Genomic DNA, 20,525 nt, shown 5'->3' with positions numbered 1-20,525 from the left:
TGTCGTCGGGCTCTGGCTCCCTCTCCTTCGGTTCGCCGGCGCTCCGCCCCGTCAAGCCGGAGCCACAGGAGACGCCGCTCGGGCGCCGTACCCGCGGCGGCGCCCTCGTCATCCACGAGGGTGGCCGCCCCTCTCCTTCTTCTTCCTGGTTCGTCAGGCCGAAGACCGAGCCGGGGTTGCTCCCCGTGAAGAAGGAGCACGCGGACATGGTCGCCGCCGACGACACCACCCTCAAATGGGCGAGGGTGGAGTACGTCCGCGAGCAGCTGGTGCGCCAGCGCCGCACCTTCTAGGAGATCGCCGCTCGTCGCCGCGGATGCGAGGAAGGCGGCGTCGTCGTCCTCGACAGCGATGACGAGGACGCGCTCGGCCGTCAACCCCCCCCACGCATCGTCGACGCTGGTCAGGGGTGTAGCACGGACGGCGGCGGCACGCAGGACGACGGGGACGGCGGCGACGATGGCGACTACACACGGTTCTACAGCCTCCTCGGCATGTAGAAGGCGGGCAGCGGCGGACGGCGACAGCGGCGTAGTAGTGCTAGGCATAGTTGTAGTTTTTAGTTATCTCTTAGTTTATGTTTTTAAGTTTTTATATAAATATTAATAAAATCACATAGTCTGGACGAATTTGTGGCGTGTTTGGTCGAATTTTGGCCGATTTCCTGTTTTAAAAACGGCGTGTGGGGAGAGGAGGCCTTGGGGCCTGGAAAGCAAACCACCCCATATTAAAATTATCACCGGTGCGCCCCGAGACAACACTATTTAAGCCCCTAGGCCGAACCGGAGATGCTCTTAGCCCGTAGGGTTGTTGCCCCTATTGCACAGTGCACACATGACATCACCATCCCCATCCACTCGGCGCACACGCTGTCCGCCCTTCTGGAACAGCCCACCGAAGCTCCGAGAAAAGAGCACCGAAAGAAATGGCCACGCGGCCACCCGTCTTCTCCACTCTCACAGCGTCCTTCTCCCCTTCCCCACCTCATCTGCTACGCCGCCTCCAAACCCTAACCCGCGCGCTTGCGTCCTCCTCCCCGCAGCCCATGGCGTCGTCTCCTCCCCTGAAGAAGGCAAGCAAGCGAGTACCCTATCCTCCTCTCCCCCATGGCGTGGTGCGTTGTTTTGTGGTTCTCTAACTGCGGCGGATGCTGCAGGTGCTGGTGCCCATCGCGAACGGGACGGAGCCGATGGAGGCCGTAATCACCATCGACGTGCTGCGCCGCGCGGGGGCGGACGTCGCCGTCGCCTCCGTCGAGCCTGGGGCCGCGCAGGTCGCCGCATCCTGGGGCGTCAAGCTTGCCGCCGACGCGCTCCTCGCCGACCTAGCCGAAGCTGATTTTGACCTTATCTCGCTTCCTGTGAGTCACATACACCGTCCCGTTACCTGTACCTGTTAACTCCGCGTCTCCTTGTTTCGGAAATATAACCAAATGTGGTTATTATGGCTGGTTGTTTCGGACCAACGATTTATTTGCTAAATTGTTCCCTTTCGTTGAACAGAGCCTGCTAATGAAGTGAGTTCTACCGGACCAAAATTAGATGCCTTGGTACCGTATAAAGTAGTGGTGACAAACAGTCTACGACTGTGCATTTGGTTGTGTAAAATGAATATATCATATGTTTATCTACATTGCAAATTGTATCCATGACCTTTCTCGATCCAGTTTATGGATCATCAGTTGAACTACAACTTTGAACATAAGAAATATAACTCTATTGTAGTTACCCAGATTTAGGAGGATAAGTGTCCACTTTGTCGCTAACCTGCTATTTTGAGCTCCTTACCTGTGTTGTTCTGGATTTGTTGCCTTCGGCTATTCTACGTGGAGAGAACATCATGTTGCTTTATGAATCTGTGTCAAGTTTGTTGTTATTGAATCAATTGTGTTATTTGTTTCTGTGTGTAGTCTTTGCAAACTTAATCAAAAACTTTACCAATTAGTCTTTGTTGAAGAATTGACCCATCTATTTGTTTGCTATGGTACCATGGGTTTCTGTTTACTAAAATCACTTGGAGTGTTGGTATCCATGAACCTTGTTGCTTCATTCTGACCTTTTGGTTTATCTTGGTCGTTTTCTGTTCAGGGAGGGATGCCTGGGGCTTCCACCTTTAGAGACTGCAAAATTTTGGAGAATATAGTTAAAAAACATGCAGAGAAGGGCAAGCTTTATGCTGCAGTATGTGCTGCACCAGCTGTGGCGCTGGGAGCTTGGGGTTTGCTCAATGGATTAAAGGTTATAATTTCACCCATTATTCATTTTTTGTATGCTTTGTATTATCAGCTTTCATTTGGGTGAAGCTCATTCAAGTGTCTATAGGCAACTTGTCATCCTTCAGTCATGGACAAACTTCCTTCAGAGGTGCAAGCCGTAGAATCAAGGGTACAGATTGATGGGAATTGTGTGACTAGCCGTGGACCAGGAACAACCATGGAGTATTCTGTTGTTTTGGTTGAACAACTGTATGGCAAAGAAAAGGCCGATGAAGTTGCTGGGCCAATGGTAAGAATCTTTTTTCAGCGTTCTCTTAGATGTCTACTGCAGAGAAGTTATCCATTTGTTTTCCACATGTTCATGGTCCTCTACTAGGCAGTTTTGTAGTGCCATGTTGCGTCTTCATGGTGAAATAATCAGGCCATTTTGTTTCTTGATAGGCCTAGGCACTGGTAGTCCTGCAGTTTTTGTACTATGTAGGGAAGAAAATTTGTTCATCATCTTGTTTTGTATCTTATACTTCACCCTGCAAAATTGATAAAACAAGATTCAGCTCTTGTTATGTCCTCAGAAATCATTCATATTGCACCTTCATAAAATAATTACAACAATTATTCCGGGCAAAATAGCTTTAGTCTTCTGTGAAATTATTATTTGTCTAAAGATGTCGTTATTTAGCTTTGGCAGATGATGAAATTTCTCACTTTAGTGTTAGCTGTTTGTTAAAATTGGGTAAATTCTATTTAGAACCATTGCCATCTTACCGAAAAAGGCTTTCACCCCGCTTTATATATAAAGCAACCATCGACATACAGACTGCAGACAACCCGACAGCACACACACCCAAGGCAGGTACAAGGGAGCTGACGATCAGCAACACTACTCCAAAGACCCCAAAGCAGACAAAAAGTAGACATAAGACCCCAAAGCAAACAACAAGTAGACATAAGAGCATAGCCAAAGAACCATTGCCATTTTGGGAACACAAATCACTCTTTTGGCTTTAAAACTGTAGATCGACATCCTTGCTGAAACTGGTTATTAAGTGGCTTATGGAATTATGTACTACTATGTTTTTGTTTGTAACTTCTCTGCATTCAGGTTCTGTATTGAACGATTCCACAGATTGGTTTCCTTCTGTTTGCCAAAAAAAGAGATTAGTTTCCTTCCGATGGTTGCTTTCTGTTAGTGTTCGCAACATTGTCTTGCTTTCCTTTGTCCTACCTAGGTGTAGTTCTCATATTTCTGCAGCTGTTGTTTATGCATGTTAACTAAGTGATTTTATCCGTTTAGGTTATGCGTCCCCAGCATGGCGCAGAGTTTTCAATGAAGGAGCTGAATTCGACTAGTTGGAATGTTGGTGAAAATCCTCAAGTATGCATTGTTCATTACGAAAATCTAATTATTCCGCATTCATTTGATCTATTTTTATGTCATCGAGTTGCTATAAATGTGATCCTTGGTGAAACCATTCAAGTATCGTCGACTACACACTAGAACAGGGCAAATAAGTAAAGTTTATTAATGCCAAGGTAGGATGAGGTATTACAAATTTAATTAGGCCAACCAAGCTCCTTAACTACAAAAGTGGGATTGGGTAGCATGGGTTTTCTGTGTGCAACCATGGTTCTTGGTGCAAACATTGTTCCTTATGGTAGAGAATTCAGTGTGTGCTTTGTAAGGTATAGGTTGAAGATGAGAACAGGTGTATTCAGTATCTCAGTTTTTCTGTTTTAGATGGTCTCTTTCAGAAATTTGCCTTTCTAGCTTGGTTTATGCATATGGAGGGAGGGATGAAAATTGTAGCTGTGAGCATAGTGCACATGAACCCAAACACAATTTATTTAGCGCATGACTAAGATTAAATCACAGAAGCCACTAGAAGCAATTCAAATTCTAGTGATCTAAACCTTATATTTCTTTACGGACGGAGTATATTTCAATCAACAGTCAACTCGGTATATGTCTGCTTTCTTGTATTTCTCTTTGTTTTACTACATGATTAGTTCTGACTGTATAGTGCTCCATTAACAGTTCAATATATCTTGTTCTCCTGCCGCAGATTCTCGTACCAATTGCTAATGGCACGGAGGAGATGGAGGCAGTTATGATCATTGACATTCTTCGGAGAGCGAAAGCAAATGTTGTCGTTGCATCTTTGGAAGGCACTTTGGAGATTGTTGCATCCAGGAATGTGAAGATGGTTGCTGATGTGCTTTTGGATGATGCGCTTAAGCAGCAGTACGATCTCATTTTGTTACCTGTAAGTTCCATACATCACTTTTTGTCCATCAATAACGTTTAGGTTTTACTCCTATCTTATGTCCTCCTATTTTCTTGATAGGGTGGTCTTGGTGGTGCCCAAGCATATGCCAAATCAGATAAACTGATTGGATTGATCAAGAAGCAAGCCGAGGCAAGCAAACTGTATGGAGCCATATGTGCCTCCCCAGCAATTGCCCTTGAGCCACATGGCCTGCTGAAGGTAATGGTGTGCGATAAACATTAAACCCCTAGCGAAACAGACATTCTGAAACGCTTCTATAACTTGCACAACCCCTTTTACACCAGGGAAAGAAGGCTACATCCTATCCTGCTATGTGGAGCAAACTCGCGGACCAAAGCGAATGCGAGAACAGAGTCGTCGTGGATGGCAACATGATCACTAGCCAAGGTCCGGGCACTTCCATGGAATTCTCGCTTGCCATCGTGGAGAAGCTCTTTGGAAGGGAAAGGGCCTTCGAGCTGGCCAAATCAATGGTTTTCGTGTGAGTGCTGTTGCTACTAGAGAGTGACGCTGTTTGTGAATATGCGAGGGGATGCTGTGTTAGCTGGTGGTTTTTGTTGCTTAGTACTACAAATAACGCAACAGCTCGTAATGGATGGAAATGCAATAAAGAGTTCAGATGAATACAATGCAGTTACGAATGCCACGCCTTCTGAAAACTATGTTTAGTCGCTGGACTCATGTAACTTGTCGTGGTTTCTAAGAGCATCTACAGCCAGACTTGGCAAATCCGGCCCTGCAAATGTGCCCGGGCGTGTCCGTGGGCACTGACCGGGCACTTCTCAAATAAATCCGGCCCTGCAAATGTGCCCGGGCGTGTCCGTGGGCACTGACCGGGCACTTCTCAAATGTTGCGCCGCATATCCACATACCGTAAATTCTGATCCTACAATCAATGCACGCTGATCATACGATACAAATTGTTCGAATTTCAAAGTAAATCATAGTTCAACAAACCAGACATGCCAACATACTTTCAGAGTTCAAAACAAAACAAAGCAAATCATAGTTCAACAAATCGGATGTGCCAAAATAAAATCAATGTCCGAGCGTGACGGATGGCCTCGGATCATTGGCTAGATGCGTGCTCCGAGCGGAATGCGTCCTGCTATGCCTACATCCGGACCGCCTCATCCGCCTGCATCCAGGCCGCAGCCGCCCTCGCCGCCTCATACTCTCTACGGTCGTTGATCTCCTTCTTGTCCCCAAGCCACTTCTTCGCATGCTCATCCAAGAGTTTCATCCACCAACATGGTCCTAGCATCTTCCGCGTCCCGTGGAAGATGCAACATCTCCTTCTCAAGGTCTATGTCGCCAAATGTCTTGGCCTTCTCGAGTTCCCATTTGATGTTGCTTCTCCAACTCGATCTTCTCCCTATCAATTTCGAGCTTCTTCTCCGCACTCGTTCGGTCTCACTCCATCTTTTTCTTCTGCGCATCCAACATGAGCTTGTACCTCTTCTCCTTATTCTCCCTCATCGAAAAAATGCTCGTCCATGTGGACGACATTTTGGTAGCCGCGACATGACAGGCGGCATGTGCCTTCTCCCACTTGTTTCCCATGACTTGGCGGTTATGCTTTGGCACGGTGGCTTTTCTGTTCGTCACGACAACATCGTCCTCATCATCGTCCAACCCAATTAATTGGTTGGAGCTTGAGCCATCATTCCTCTTCTTGCCGGACTTGAGGTCGGCCACAAGTTGGTTCCACTTTGGCTTGCCATTCAATATGACCCAACAATGGCTAAAAGAAAATGGATTCTTCTCCACCTCGTGATACAAAATGGCTGCCACCGCCGTCTAGCAAACAACATATATATGAGCACGAGAATGCAAACACAATAAGCATATGCAAATGATGACAAGATGAAGCAGTTGAGTTTACGTGAGTTGCGACTACCATCCCACTTTGAGGGCATTTGGTCACTTGTGAGTAGTAGCCGACGTACTTGTTCACTTCCCCTTGAGTGATCACCCAACGATGTTGAAGAGATGCCACATCGCGGGTGGTCATGATAGGATGCGGCTCCACATACTCCTTTTGTTCGTGATACTCCTTCCAAATCTTCGCCCAATAGGTGTTCCCCTTTTGCTCGGTGCCGCATATTGAATCCATCGTTATAGCCAACCAAGCTTTGACCAACAAGATGTCCTCAAATATTGCGAATGCCGGGCCTCTTGCCTTCGGCGTCTTGGTCTTCTTCTTCTTGCTCGGATTGAGATCGGATGTTGTCCCAACTTCAAATGCGGTGGTAGCCTCGAATTCGTACTCCATTTCGGTCGGATCTTCATTTTCATTGATCATGTTGGACAAGAACGCCTCCTACATGATTATAGTTTGCAAGCATTCATCATGTGCGAAATGAACTAGTGGTCTCTATGCAAAAATCGGATCGGACAGAAGCAAAGAAAACGTACCGTCTCTTGTTTGGTCATTCCCTCGAACATGTCGAGGGCAGCCCGGGCACTGTCGGTGCCCGTACTCATCCGCGCCCGAACGAGCTGCGGCGAGTCACACGCGTCGACGGCGGGCATCTGCGTGAGCGGAATGCTCTCCGGAATGGCCCAGCCGGCCGTCGAATCCTCCTCTGTCCCAATGGGGCCGGACGACATAATTTGCGTCGGTGCTCGAATGGAAGGGGTGTGGGGATCTGGGCACGACGGAGGAGATAGCTGATCCACCATGTTCGAACCTCGCCGCGCCACTGCCGTCGCCTCCCTCTCTCGCTGTCGGCGTTGCGGCAACTTCTGGGCGACGTTCTCCGCCTTGCAAGTGGTAGCCGACGAAGTGACCCCGCGGACGAACAGGCGGACTGCGTCTCCGTCGCGGCGGTGTGGGTCGGGCTGGACGACATCTCCGGCAATGGATCGGGACTGGTGGTGAGGATTGAGAGCAAGGGTGGAGGACGGCGAGGGTCCGGACACGGGAAAGGTTGGAGGGCGGCGGGAGAAGGAGGAAGGGTTTGGTGGATTTGGTGCAATTTGGGATGGGGTCGGGCTGTCGGGTCCGACGTGACGGGCGTGCCCGGGCGCCTCTATATTCGCCCCATATTTGGGCTGGATACGAGGGGTGTCAGCCAGCCCCGGGCGTTTGAGGTCCGTTTAAGGAACCCGTCTGGGTCAAAAACATGGCTGGACGGCCCGCCCGGGCATATGAGACGGGTTTGAGCCGCGCGGCTGTAATGCTCTAACTCACAGTCATATTTATCGGCTACTCGGGGCAAAATTGTGGAATTTTCTACGACAACCGGAACCAATTTACTCTGAAGTAACTGAAGCAGAGTTTAATCCGAGTGCATCAACTTCTCTTGAGTCCCTTCCTCTGTGGTGTGCAGTTTCATTTGGACGACAACAACAACAAGGGCTGGCATCTTAATCCGAATTTCGCCGCCGTGAACAGAACAAGAAAAGAAGAAGATAATTGCAGCGAGAATCATAATATACTCTGATAAATTTTGCAGTTATTTACATCAACGCCCAGAGCCCGCATACCAACTGATCATCACCAGCCGCAGGGACTCCGAGCCTAGAACAAATAAAAGAATATATATAATAATAATCGGATCATAAACCATATATATACACGAGCACGAGCCTCACACCACCGCAGCTTGACATGGCACAAAGGGGGCATAAATCAGCCTCGGCGCTGAAAAGCGAATCCCGCGAGCATCGGCCACCCTTTCTCTCCATCTTCCCCGCATATCTCCCGGAATCCCATGTGTGCGCGCGTCACAAAACGGGACCTTTGCCTCGCAATATTTACACGCTGTGCCGTCCACAAGCCCACCACACCCCACGAGGGCAGAGGTAGTGCCTTCCACATCGCAAAGAGAAGCTTTTTCTCTGGCCTACACCATACATGCTTTCCTTTTGCCTCCTGCAATGAAAAGGAGGAGCCCCTTGTTAGTTGTGACCAAGTGTTTCAGGCTTTCAGATTGCCTTGCGGTGTGTATGTATGTGTCATGTAGTATCATGTATGTATGATCAGATATACATAATGTGGTAGCCCATAGGAAGGCAAGGAAAGGGCATGTGAAATGGGAAAGTGTCTTTCTCTCTTGGATATAAAGGGCTACCACATGGCATAGAAAAGGAGGTTGTGTCATCTGTGATAAGATGACATGCCAGGGGGGCCATGGCATACCTTCAAATGGTGCACCATCTCTGCCCTTTGGTCTGCAAGGCTTTTGGTCCACAAAAGTCAAGGCCATTTTGCTTGCATGCATATGGCCGCGCTCCTGGGTGCTTTTGCTATCCCAGTAAGAAAGCCTGGGAGGTGAGCAGGATGGCCAGAGCTGAGAGGATGCACAGGCAGGTCAAGTCCTTCCCAACATCCTGCGTATCACAAAAGGTGAAACATGTTAGTTCATACAACTATAGTAAATAAATATGGTAAAATAAGCATCTACATCTTTTAAAAAACTGCACTTCTCAAAATTGAGCAACAGATTGCCTGCGGTCTTTCGGTGAAAACTAATCATGTTCATCGCCGCTTTCGGTGATCTACGTGATTAATTATCAGACATCATTTTTGCTCCACTAACAACACGTATACACTTCACATTTGGGTGGAGAAGAAGAATCGCATATGCACCTAACGCTGATTTGTACAATCATGAAAGTTTGGCCCCTCGGGAATACTAAACCGCACGATAAGAGCGTACCAAAAAGGAACACTTTGGAATCATTCCCTATTCTTTGTGTGCACAAATGCACAAGGAATATTTAGAAATCTCTACTCCTTCCTCGCAAAAAAAAAAAATCTCTACTCCTTGGTGATGGGATGACTATACTAAAAAGAACGAACGGCCTTGCATACAAAACTTGATTGATTCGTGAAGTTTCCTCCAAGACACGAGTGTGAACTCAGAAGCGTCGTGGTGCATGCAAAGGCTGGCTGATTATTCCTTTTTGTTGGTTGCAAGTATTACTAGATATGACCCCTTCGTAGGTCTTGCTTTCTTGGTGCTTTTTTCTTTCTAAGTGGAGTGATCTGATGATCGTTGCAACCTAGTAGCACTTTAAGTGCAAGCAAGGGGAAAGAATAACTCTGCAATTCAGCTAGGTCACTGCAAGGAAAACTGCCGCCTAGGACACTAGCTGCGTGCGTGCGTGCGTGCGTGTGTTGCTGATTAATTTCTTTACTTGCCAAGGGTGCCATGTTGATCGCTCATCCGTCCATGCATGCAGATGAAAGTGAATAGTTTGGTACTACGTGCATGGACATCATGGACCACTACCACTTTCGATTAGATATAAGCGACTTTTGCATAGTAGTACGATTCTAGTAAAGTCCAGCTTGGACCAACAGTGATCCACATGTGCATTGCACCCTTGGTTGACGTTGCTGTGGGGAACACACACATGCATGCAAATCTTTACCACTGTGTATGACTATATCTCTGACTGACCGAAAAAGGTGGCGTGATCCTGATAGATATGCTGTACTATACGAGCACCAGTTTTCTCACAGCTGGTTCCATGGAAAATTAATTTGCAGACAGAATTAAGAAGAATGAGCGGTACTAACCCTGGTGGGAGGCGCGGAGGAGGCGGCGAGGGAGAGGGACGCCGCCGACGTGGTCTGCTGCTGCGCGAGGCCGACGTTGTAGACCATCCGGCCGTCGGGCTGGTAGAGGCCATAGTTCCTCTCGGAGGTCGGGCCGGGCTTCATGTCCTCGTTGAAGAGCGCGAAGAGGTAGACCTCGAGGCGCTGGCGGGGGCGCAGCGGCGTGCCCTCGTTGCCCACCTGCCGCACCAGCAGGTTCCGGTTGTACGCGCGGGCGTTCTCCACCGTCGCGCCCACCTCGTCGGCGTCGCCCTTGGACGGCCACCCCGTCTCCGACACGAACACCGGGATGCCGCCGTAGCCCAGCCGCGCCGCCGCGAAGGTCACCGCGTCCACCTGCGCGTACAGCATGCTCGTGTACTGCAGGTGGGTGTAGGGGTCCACCGCGCCGACGTGGTACGGGTCCGACAGCGCGTAGGACAGGGACACGCTGCACGCACGTGGCATCCACGTCAGAAAGGAAACGACACGTGTGCTGACGTGGCATATTTAACTTATTAATAAACTAAATATGTTAAAGAGAAATTACTTTGCTGGGTCGGCCTTGTAGGCGAAGTAGGGGTAGGCGTTGATCCAGAAGGGGGCGTTGGTCTCGGCGAGGAAGCGGAGGAAGGGGAGCATGAGGGGGGCGCACTCCGGCGTGAAGGCGCCCTGCGACGGCGGGTACGAGTTGGCCAGCACGCCGAGGGAGCTGGCCGTGGAGACGTGCACGTACCCGTCCATGCCCAGCTGGGCCAGCGCGGCGTGCAGGTTGCGCATCGCCGGGACGAGGCTGGCCTTGAGCGCCTCGTCGTCGTCGGTGAAGACCTCGTTCCCGACGGCGATGCCCGTGACGCGCGTGGCCGGGAAGTAGGGCTTGATGTTGGCGGTGGCCCACTGCATGGCCTGGCCGGCGCTGGCGGCCATGGGCTGCACCAGGTCGTTGGGCACGGTGACGATGAGCTCGATGCCCGTGCCGGCGAACGCCGCCAGCACCTGCGGGTTGACGTCGTAGATGCGCACCTTGCCGACCCGCAGCGACGACAGCAGCGACACCACCTGCGCCGGCGTCGGCAGGTTGTTGCCCACCTGCCCGTAGTTGATGCCGATCGCCGCGCCGCATTGCAGCACCCAGACCTCTGCACGCACGCACATTCCAAGAAAATCTTGTCAGTCACACTCTGACGTCCGGCCAACTGAATTCGCGCGATGGGCATTCGCCCATGCATTACCTGAGCAGAGGAGGATGCAGAGGAGAGCAGAGAGCTGCAGGGACGCCGACCTCATCGGCGTCGCAAATGGCGCCATTGCTGCTGCTGACACGATCGATCCGATAGTTGGAGCGGGGAGGGAATGAAGCTAGGAGGAGGGGGAGGGAGAGAGGCAGGAGGGTATTGCGTATTTATAGACAGGCGGGACGGAGACCGGACGGCCGGGGGTTGCACCTGTGCGGTAGGTGCGGCGTGGGGGGTGGGGGGGAGCTAGGCTAAGCGGGCAATAATTCTTTACTTTACTTGGGTGATCGGCCGGAGAAGACTTTGGAAGCGGAGAGGGGCCTTCTTCATCGGCGGGGAAGTGGGTTAATCGGGTTGCCCCTGACGCCTTCCGTTCCGTTGCCGTGGCTTGGCTGGGTGGAGTATGTTTTTGTGGCAGGAGCCCTGCTGAGGAGGCAAATGCCCGATGCTCTCGAGCCTCGTCGTCCCTTCCCTCGTGCTCGCGCCCGGACGGACGTGTGAAAGCGACCGGGCGGGTTACTTGTTGGCTGAGCGCACAGTTCATGCCGACCTGAGTAGTCGAGCCTGGGCCTTCAGAAAGCTGTCAGCCGATGGTCCAAACTGGACGTCAGTTAAGCTCGCGCCTTTACTGTAAAAAAGAAGCCCGTGCTTTTGTTTATCGTCCGAGGTAGTTAGGTACTACTCCATATGCAGGCATTGAGTAAAAATGATTTTATTTACTTTGATACCAGAGGGTGAATTGACTGACAAGTGCACATGACCTGTTTTTGATCATATGTTTTCCTTTTCTTTTGCAGTGTGCTGTAATCTAGGTGTTCATAAAGCCCCTGAATTCGACTAGGCCGTTCGCTCTGAATCTTTGCTATGATGTAGAAAAAAAACATTCAAACTGTATCCATTTTCTTTACTTTTTCTTGTGGGGAAAACTGTATCCATTTTCTGCGAGATCCTCCATCCTGGATGGTCTCTTATCTAGGCGACGCTCGAATCTAGTGGCTCCAACTACTTTGCTTGTTTTTTTCATGTGAAAAATATGAGTTTGTTCCCTCAAGTTGCCGAACAGTTTTCATTTGGCCCCTCAACTAGGAAACACACAATTTTGATCCCATATCTTTGGAAACCAAACAATTTTGTTCAAAACTAGATTTGGCCTGGTTTTCACAAAAAGACATGTGACAATCCACTGCATCATTTGCTTTCTCTCTTCTCTTTCTTCCTCCCCTCTCTCCATATGCTTTTCATCAAATATCCCGCGTGCAAATGCCTAGTCTTGCCGCCTCCCGTCCGTGAGCCCAACATTGGTTATGTTGCTGCTCTCACGCGTGGCCATCCTGCATGGATCAAAGCATAGTAGGCATTCGGTCGGTGTGGAGTCGGCGAGGCAGAGGCTGTGGCCTGCCCTACTACAGTACGTGTTGGCAGACCCCATACTATGAGCATGGACCCCACCTTTTACCCCATGGCACCGACACTTGCGTCATCGTGGTGTCATGCCCTTCTCCCTTGCAAGGGATGTAGGACCAGGGTGTTAACTGGCATCCCACACACACGTAGGCAGTTCTTCCAGGAACATGAGCAGTGTGGAACTCCCAAGCGTGGCTGCCACCCCCGTCCTAGCGCTCCCCAATGCCGACGAATAGTGTAGGCGAGCCTAGATGTGCACTTGATGTCCTGCAAGTGCATAAGGTACAACTATAGCCTCTTTGAAGTAATAGTATTGATTCCACGAAGAGCTTAGAAAATGATCCTTGTCCCTCATAGAGCTTTATCAGAACATGCTTGCAAGTTATTTTTGGTCCAAAGTAAAAGCAATGTGAAAGTGCAAATATTGCAAGAGTTTGTGAATTAGGATAAAATACGCTATGAAAGTAACTAAGAACAAGAGAGCAATAGAAATGAAGGAAACCACAATAGGGTTAAAGGTGTTCTCAGGGAGTCCGGATTCATCACTAGTATTCGTATGTATTTTACTTAATTATGTGAAATCCTAATTCTTGATTCAGATACATAAGCCTCGTTATATGTTTTTGTGTGCTCGGAGCCAAACAAAGATACGTGCATACCGCAATACCTTATCACGCACACCACCAGAATCCCCCAGTCTGTCGACCGAGGGAACAATAATTAAGGGTCTCCCGCTGGGCGTGACTTAAAGCTTTTGGGTCCCCGCTATTTCCTGTATCAAAGGTGCACTAAGTAGAGAGATAGCTCCTGTCGCGTAGTACCTCAACTCCGCACTTCACAATGATAGTAACACCCTTCAAGTGCACAAGTGCTAAAAGTTGTGTGGGCGCCATTAACATAACATCATGACGAATAATTAACACAAACATATGCCACAAATCGAATATATTCTCAATGTTCGGTTCATACACACACTAGCGTTCCTCCATATCCCGAGAACTAGGGAACTGCTCGAACATGGAGACACAAAACATTATCGAGGTGCACATGTTTATGATAGATGAATGATTAATGTGACAAACATATGAGTTCACAGTAGGGTTTTGGATTACATTTAGATGAATGAAGAAGTATGTGGATGTTGCTGCTGCTGATGATGACGGTTGATGCCGTAGTCTCCTTGATCGAGGTAATGGCATGGCGGTGCCCTTCTGCCGATTCCCCGATCCCTTTCGGAGGCGAGCTTTTTTTTGCTTATGTTTCATGGTTGTTGTAACATCCCAAATTTTCAATTTGGAATGTTACACATTAGATCATCATTGCATATCATATTTTATTGCATTTTGGCAAATCCTCAAAAATCCTAAGCAACTCAAGGACCCTCGGAGAGAGTTGGGGATTTTTCGCGGTTTTCATATTTGATTTTTATCAAATAATGAAACGAGGATTTTGGTTTAATTTATTGTTCTCTCCGAAAAATATTTCATATTAAAATAAATGAGAGGAGAAAATATGACTTCTCCAAAATAATTGAAATATTGGAGGGAAAATATTAAAATCAAATATTTGATTTTATTCGGATTTTATTTGCAATTTTAATTGCATTAGAAAAATTTCACGTTTTCAAAAAAAATGCATTTTTTGGGCCAAGAAAATGTTCATCTCGTTCTAATTATTTTAATTAGACTGTGAAAATTTGTTTTGGGCATTTTTGGATTTTTATTTATTTTTCTATGATTTTTTTAGGTTCGGCAAAATTATTTAAAAAAAAACTCGCAAAGCGCGCCGACTGGGCCGAAACCCAGCCGACAGCCCAGCCCAGCCCCGCGCCTCGTCTCCCTCCTGGAGACCGAGACGGAGACCGCCGCCGCCCCGAGTCCCGCTCGTCGCCGCCGCCCCTTGCCCCTTCCCCAAGGCAGCACCCCCCTCCTTAAATACTCGCCCCCGCCGCCCCTCTCCTCACCCCGCCCCGACCCGAAGCCGCCCCACCGCCGAGAGGACCCGCCGGAGCAGGAGCCGACGCCGCCGCCTCGGGAAGCCCCGTACGCCGCAGCCCCTCGCCGCCCCCGACGACGCCCGAGCCCCGCCGTCCTCGCCGCCCTCTCCCGAACCCGCCGGAGCCCCGTCCCGACCCCGCCGGACCGAGGTAGCCGAAGCCGCCGCCGTGCCTGTTTTTTTAAAACCGTTCGGTTTATTTTTTTTCGAAACCCTATTTTTTTTAATAGATCGGTTTATTTTTTTGGTTTAGTTAGTTAGTGAACGTTCACCGATCCGTTCGTTTTAACGAACGTGTTCGCCGGTTAGTCGCAGTTAACGAACGTCCGTTCATTTAACTGTTCATCAGTTTTCTTTTTTGTCGGATTTTCCGCGATTATTCCAGATCGTGATTTCTGATCAGATTTTCGTTCTGCTTTATCTTTTAGCTCGTTTATCGGAATCAGGCGATTCAAGCGCCTAGAGTTTCGTCTCGAAATTCTCTTTCCGTTTAACCTATTCAAACAAGTTTTTGCTACTGTAAAATTTGACTTAGATCCAGATTAGTAAACGAAGCTTGTTTCCTTCGCCGTTTGACTTTCGTTGCTTCGTTTGATTCGATTCTTTTTGCAAACCGGAGTTCTTAAGTTGAACTTTCTGGTTAGATCTTTATTTGAGTTTTACCTGTGCATTAGATGAGTGCTTATTGTTTGCTTGTTTGTTTGTGATAGAGTACCCGGAGTGCGCCGCTTGCTACTTCGAATCTCTATGTTTCACGGATCATCGGCAAGGCAAGTAACACTTTGATCATACTTCTTTTACTACCCAGTTTTATTTCATTAGACAAATCCTCAAACATTGCATGGTTAGGATCTAATTAAGCTGTGGGAATTGGGAAGTAGTTGAGGTAGTACCTATTACCTGTTTATTATCAAACCTTCGGGAGTTACTTCTACGTTTGCTTATATTGCTATGCTATGCTAGTAGACGTGGATTGGGTTTGAGTGTTACCATGACAGATGTGAGATTGTTAATTAATGGTTAACCTTAAGGTGGCAACTAAAACTCACATCTGGGTGGATTGAGGTACCTGGGTATTCCAGGATTGCCTGTTTTCTTTTGGACCGCCACCCAGGTTCAAAGGGATCATGAGATTATTCATGCTAAAAACTTCCGTGTGCAGCCGCAAGCTATTACGGGCTCTAGCATAGTTGACTAAGTTGTGTGAACTCTTACAGTGGTAGACTAGCGGATGTAGGGGAAAGTAGGTGTAACGGTCTACCCATTCGTAAGGTGCAAACACTTCTAAAAGACTGTGTCTCGGTCATCCGTTTCTCAAACACCATGAAGTGCGAGAATCCCAACGGAGGAGATCGAGTCTTGTGGGGAAAAGTGCACAAACCTCTGCAGAGTGTATAAACTAATCATGGTTAGCCGTGTCCCCGGTTATGGACAACTTGAGTATCTAGTACCTGGATTATCATGTGAATCTCATCATCATGTTACTTTAATTAATTTTGTTGGGTTAATGATGATACTTAATTGGGATTGAGAATGCTGTCAACCATTCCCAATGTTTAACAACCACCATGATAGTTAAATAAAATTTATTCCTTTGCAGTAGGGAAAAATTGGCTTTTCGCAAAACTGTAACCATAGAGCTTAACACCAGCCATATATGCATGTAGTATAGCATTATTATGGTCATTACTCTCTATGTGTTACATTGCCAGCATATTCCATGTGCTGACCCGTTTTCGGGCTGCAACGTTTCATGTTGCAGACTTTTCAGACGACGAGTAAGGTGCCTTAGGTCGTGGTCTTATACTCAGTGATGCCGTTGGAGTTGATGGACTCACTTATCTTCCAAGTCTTCCGCTGTTATCGTATTAGATGGCCTTAAGCCATATTTGTCATACTTATTTCTCTCTTGATATACTCATTGTAATAAGTGTGTGATTGCTACTCTGTTATAAATCCTCCATTTGTACTGTGCGTGTCAGCATTACTAATCCAGGGATGACACTGGTGCACGGTAGATCAGACTATTTGAGGTCTGATCGCTACAAAGGCGGTATCAGAGCACACGCTGACTGTAGGACACGACCACTAAGCTTAAACCCTAGAACACTACTCTCTTCTCATTTCTGACTCCTCTCCACTTTCTACTCTTTTAGGAATGGCGGATGCAAGGAACAAGTTCATGCAACCGGCTGAAGATACACCATTTGGACGAGACTTGAAGGAAGTCACTAAGTACCTGAACATCGGAATACCAAGCTTCACCGGGACTTACAAAGCCACACTACCAGAAGAGGAGCGCTGGAAGATTCAAGTTCAAGTTCCAGGAAGGATGTTTACGCCAGTCACTGAGCCTATAGAGTTTTCCTTTGATGCACCAACCTGGAGTTTAGGGAAGAGCATGGCAGCCCACATCTCTATGGGACGCATTGGAGAAGTCTACCATAGGAAGCTTAAGGATACTATTTATCAGATTTGTGGACGCCGAGATGAGCAATGGGAGATGATCAGCACCAAGAAGGATGGATCAATTGCAGCTTTCATCCAGGAGCAAAACCAACACATTCGTCGCCAGGAGAACCAGATGTGCGCAAACATGTTAGATCTGAAGAAGGCATTGACCAAGATCACGGAGTTGGAGGAAGAACTCAAGTCTACACGCGATGGATATGAAGAGGAGATCGCCACGTTGTTGGAGAAGAATGACGACCTGATAAAGAAGATCGGAGTATTCATGGGAGACCCAACTTCAGGAGGAGAAGATGACGATTCTACTTGCCCGGATAACTACATCATCATCGACGACACCGACTCAGACCCCAGTGAAGATGACTTTGTTGATGAAGCTGGAGCAGATATCATGGAGTCTTCGACCGATCAAAATTTCTAGTAGACCACCATAATCAGTAGTAGTATTTCCCCCATGTATATAGTATAGTCCGAGCACTTTGTAGCGATAGTTAGATCGATTGTATGCCTTGTTTGATTGAGTGATATTGTTTGTGTTTGTCTCATGTGCATATGGGTAGTGTTTTCCCTCTAGACCTCATTCTATTCTAAATTCTCATCTTTTCTAAACCTATCAGATGCCTCCGAGACGCGACACCGGATTTGTTTTCCCACCGGAGATCACTCAGTTGATTCAGCAGCAGAATGCCCTGATGCAAGTGTTAGTACAGAACCAAGGCAACAACAACAACAACAACCCACCACCACCACCTGTTGATCACTTAGCCCGTTTCTTGAGGCTAAATCCGCCGGTGTTTTCCAGCAGCACCGAGCCGATTGTTGCAGATGATTGGCTCCACAAAGTTGGAAGGGAGTTGACCACTGCAGGATGCACAGATGCGGAGAGAGTGCGATTTGCCGCACATCAGCTTGATGGACCCGCAACATCATGGTGGGAGAATTACACAACCACACACCCTATTGACACTGTCACATGGGACCAGTTTCAGCAAGCTTTCCGTACTGCCCATGTTTCAGCAGGAGCTATGGCCATGAAGAAGCGTGAGTTTCGCAACCTACGCCAAGGAGGACGCACCGTAGGCCAGTATGTGCAGGACTTCAGTAAGTTAGCACGTTATGCTCCAGATGACGTTGCTACAGATGCAGCCAAGCAGGAGAAGTTTCTGGAAGGACTAAATGATGAGCTGAGTATGCAGTTGATGGTAGCAACCTTCAACAACTACCAGGAGTTGGTAGATAGAGCTCTCATGATTGAAGGGAAGCAACAGCAGATTGAAAACCATAAGAGGAAGTATGGACAAGGGAAGTACAATTCTGGAGCTCAGCAGAAGCCACGTTTTACCCCGAAATCGGGAGGACAGTTTCAGCATACCCATGGAGGAGGTAGTTCGCACAACCATAATGGCTCCAAGAATGGTAATGGGAATGGAGGAAGCAACGGCCAGAACCGTACCAACCCTTCAACCCCAGCTAAGAGAGACCTAAGCCAAGTCACTTGCTTTAAGTGCCAGAAGACTGGACATTATGCCAATGAATGCCTGAAGCCCAGAATGGAAATGGCAATGGAAGCTCTGGGAAGAAGCCGAACCCTTTCAACAAAGGACATGTGAACCACGTTAGCGTGGAGGAGGTTGAAGCTCAGCCAGATGCAGTAATAGGTAAGTTTTTGGTTAAGTCATTTACTGCAATCGTTCTTTTTGATACTGGTGCATCGCATTCATACATATCAAGGGGATTTGTGGATAAGTTTAAGTTGCCCACCAAAGTTCTCAGAACACCTATGTTAGTAACTTCGCCAGGAGTAGAGTATATGGCAAGCCAAGGATGTTTTCAGATGCCATTGGCCATAGGTAGGCATGTTTTCCCCTCAGACCTAATAATTTTGGAGTCACAAGGTTTGGACGTAATATTGGGAATGGATTGGCTATCGATGTATGGGGGAAACATCGATTGTGCCAGTAAGACGATTTTGCTTACCACCCCAGAAGGGAGAAGGATTAAGTATGTATCCCGGCATGTGCCGAAGAGGACTCAAGTAAATTCCTTATCAGGAGTTGTACAGAAAGAAGTACCAGTGGTGAAGGATTACCCGGATGTATTTCCAGAAGAGTTGCCAGGCATGCCACCAGATAGAGACATAGAGTTTTTTATTGAACTTTTGCCAGGCACATGGCCAATATCTAAGAGACCGTACAGAATGCCCGCAAAGGATTTGGAGGAAATTAAGAAGCAGATTAAGGAGTTACTGGATAAAGGCTATATTCGCCCAAGTTCGTCACCTTGGGGATCACCCGTACTTCTAGTGGAGAAGAAAGATGGATCGTTGAGGATGGTTGTTGATTATCAAGGATTGAATGAAGTGACCATGAAAAATAAGTACCCACTGCCGATGATCAATGATCTGTTTGACCGATTACAAGGAGCTAAGGTATTTTCCAAGATCGATCTACGATCAGGATACCATCAGTTGAAGATTCGAGAGCAGGATATACCTAAGACGGCTTTTACCACCAGGTATGGGCTGTACGAGTATACCGTTATGTCATTTGGTCTGACTAACGCACCTGCCTATTTCATGAACTTGATGAACAAAGTGTTTATGGAGTTTTTGGATAAGTTCGTCGTAGTGTTCATTGATGACATTTTGGTTTATTCCAAGAATGAAGAGGAGCATAAGGAGCATTTGCATTTGGTACTTGAGAAGCTCAGAGAACATCAGTTATACGCCAAGTTCAGCAAATGTGAGTTTTGGTTCAAGGAAGTTACATTCCTCGGACATGTTATATCCGGAGAAGGAATAGCAGTAGACCCCACCAAAGTCGACACTGTGACAAACTGGGAATCACCCGCATCAGTTGGAGAGATCCGGAGTTTTCTTGGACTTGCAGGATACTACCGGAGGTTCATTGAGAATTTCTCATGGATTGCTAAGCCCATGACAGAGCTGTTAAAGAAGGACACCAAATTCAATTGGACTGAGGAATGTGAAGCTAGTTTCCAAGAGTTGAAGAAACGTTTGGTTACATCACCAGTGCTGATTCTGCCAGATCAACGCATGGATTAGGAAGTATATTGCGACGCTTCACGTCGAGGACTTGGAGCAGTGCTAATGCAGGAGGGAAGAGTTGTTTCATATGCTTCACGACAACTTAAACCCCATGAGAAGAATTATGCCACCCATGATTTGGAGTTAGCAGCCGTAGTACATGCGTTGAAGACATGGAGACATTTTCTCATCGGAAATCACTGTGAGGTGTACACGGATCACAAGAGTTTGAAGTACATTTTCACGCAGAAGGAGTTGAATCTCAGGCAAAGGAGATGGTTGGAGCTCATTAAGGATTATGATATGAGATTACATTATCACC

At 47.7% G+C, this 20,525-nt stretch overlaps 2 protein-coding genes across 3 annotated transcripts; one reads left to right on the top strand and one right to left on the bottom strand.

Annotated features, from left to right (window-relative positions):
• The first annotated feature begins 796 nt into the window (after positions 1-796).
• On the top strand, positions 797-5,144 carry LOC109779236 (protein DJ-1 homolog A). The gene is made up of 8 exons (XM_020337844.4): positions 797-1,072; positions 1,157-1,360; positions 2,088-2,237; positions 2,322-2,504; positions 3,510-3,590; positions 4,279-4,479; positions 4,561-4,701; positions 4,788-5,144. The coding sequence occupies exons 1-8, from the start codon at positions 926-928 to the stop codon at positions 4,986-4,988; spliced, it is 1,308 nt and encodes a 435-aa protein (XP_020193433.1). The 5' UTR covers positions 797-925; the 3' UTR covers positions 4,989-5,144.
• Positions 5,145-7,938: 2,794 nt separating this feature from the next.
• Positions 7,939-11,446, bottom strand: LOC109779237 (glucan endo-1,3-beta-glucosidase 11). 2 transcript variants are annotated; one of them, XM_020337845.4, is made up of 5 exons: positions 11,287-11,446; positions 10,605-11,193; positions 10,037-10,505; positions 8,651-8,841; positions 7,939-8,383 (listed from the first exon to the last, which is right to left on the bottom strand). In XM_020337845.4, the coding sequence occupies exons 1-4, from the start codon at positions 11,360-11,362 to the stop codon at positions 8,758-8,760; spliced, it is 1,218 nt and encodes a 405-aa protein (XP_020193434.1). In that variant the 5' UTR covers positions 11,363-11,446; the 3' UTR covers positions 7,939-8,383; positions 8,651-8,757. The 2 variants fall into 2 exon arrangements, with proteins under 2 accessions (XP_020193434.1, XP_020193435.1); XM_020337846.4 differs by lacking the exon at positions 8,651-8,841.
• Between the last annotated feature and the right edge of the window lie 9,079 nt (positions 11,447-20,525).

Source organism: Aegilops tauschii, chromosome 7 (genome assembly GCF_002575655.3).
Source record: "Aegilops tauschii subsp. strangulata cultivar AL8/78 chromosome 7, Aet v6.0, whole genome shotgun sequence".
Classification (NCBI taxonomy): domain Eukaryota; kingdom Viridiplantae; phylum Streptophyta; class Magnoliopsida; order Poales; family Poaceae; genus Aegilops; species Aegilops tauschii.
Note: the sequence above shows the minus strand (reverse complement) of the source record. Positions and strands in the feature narration are given on the sequence as shown.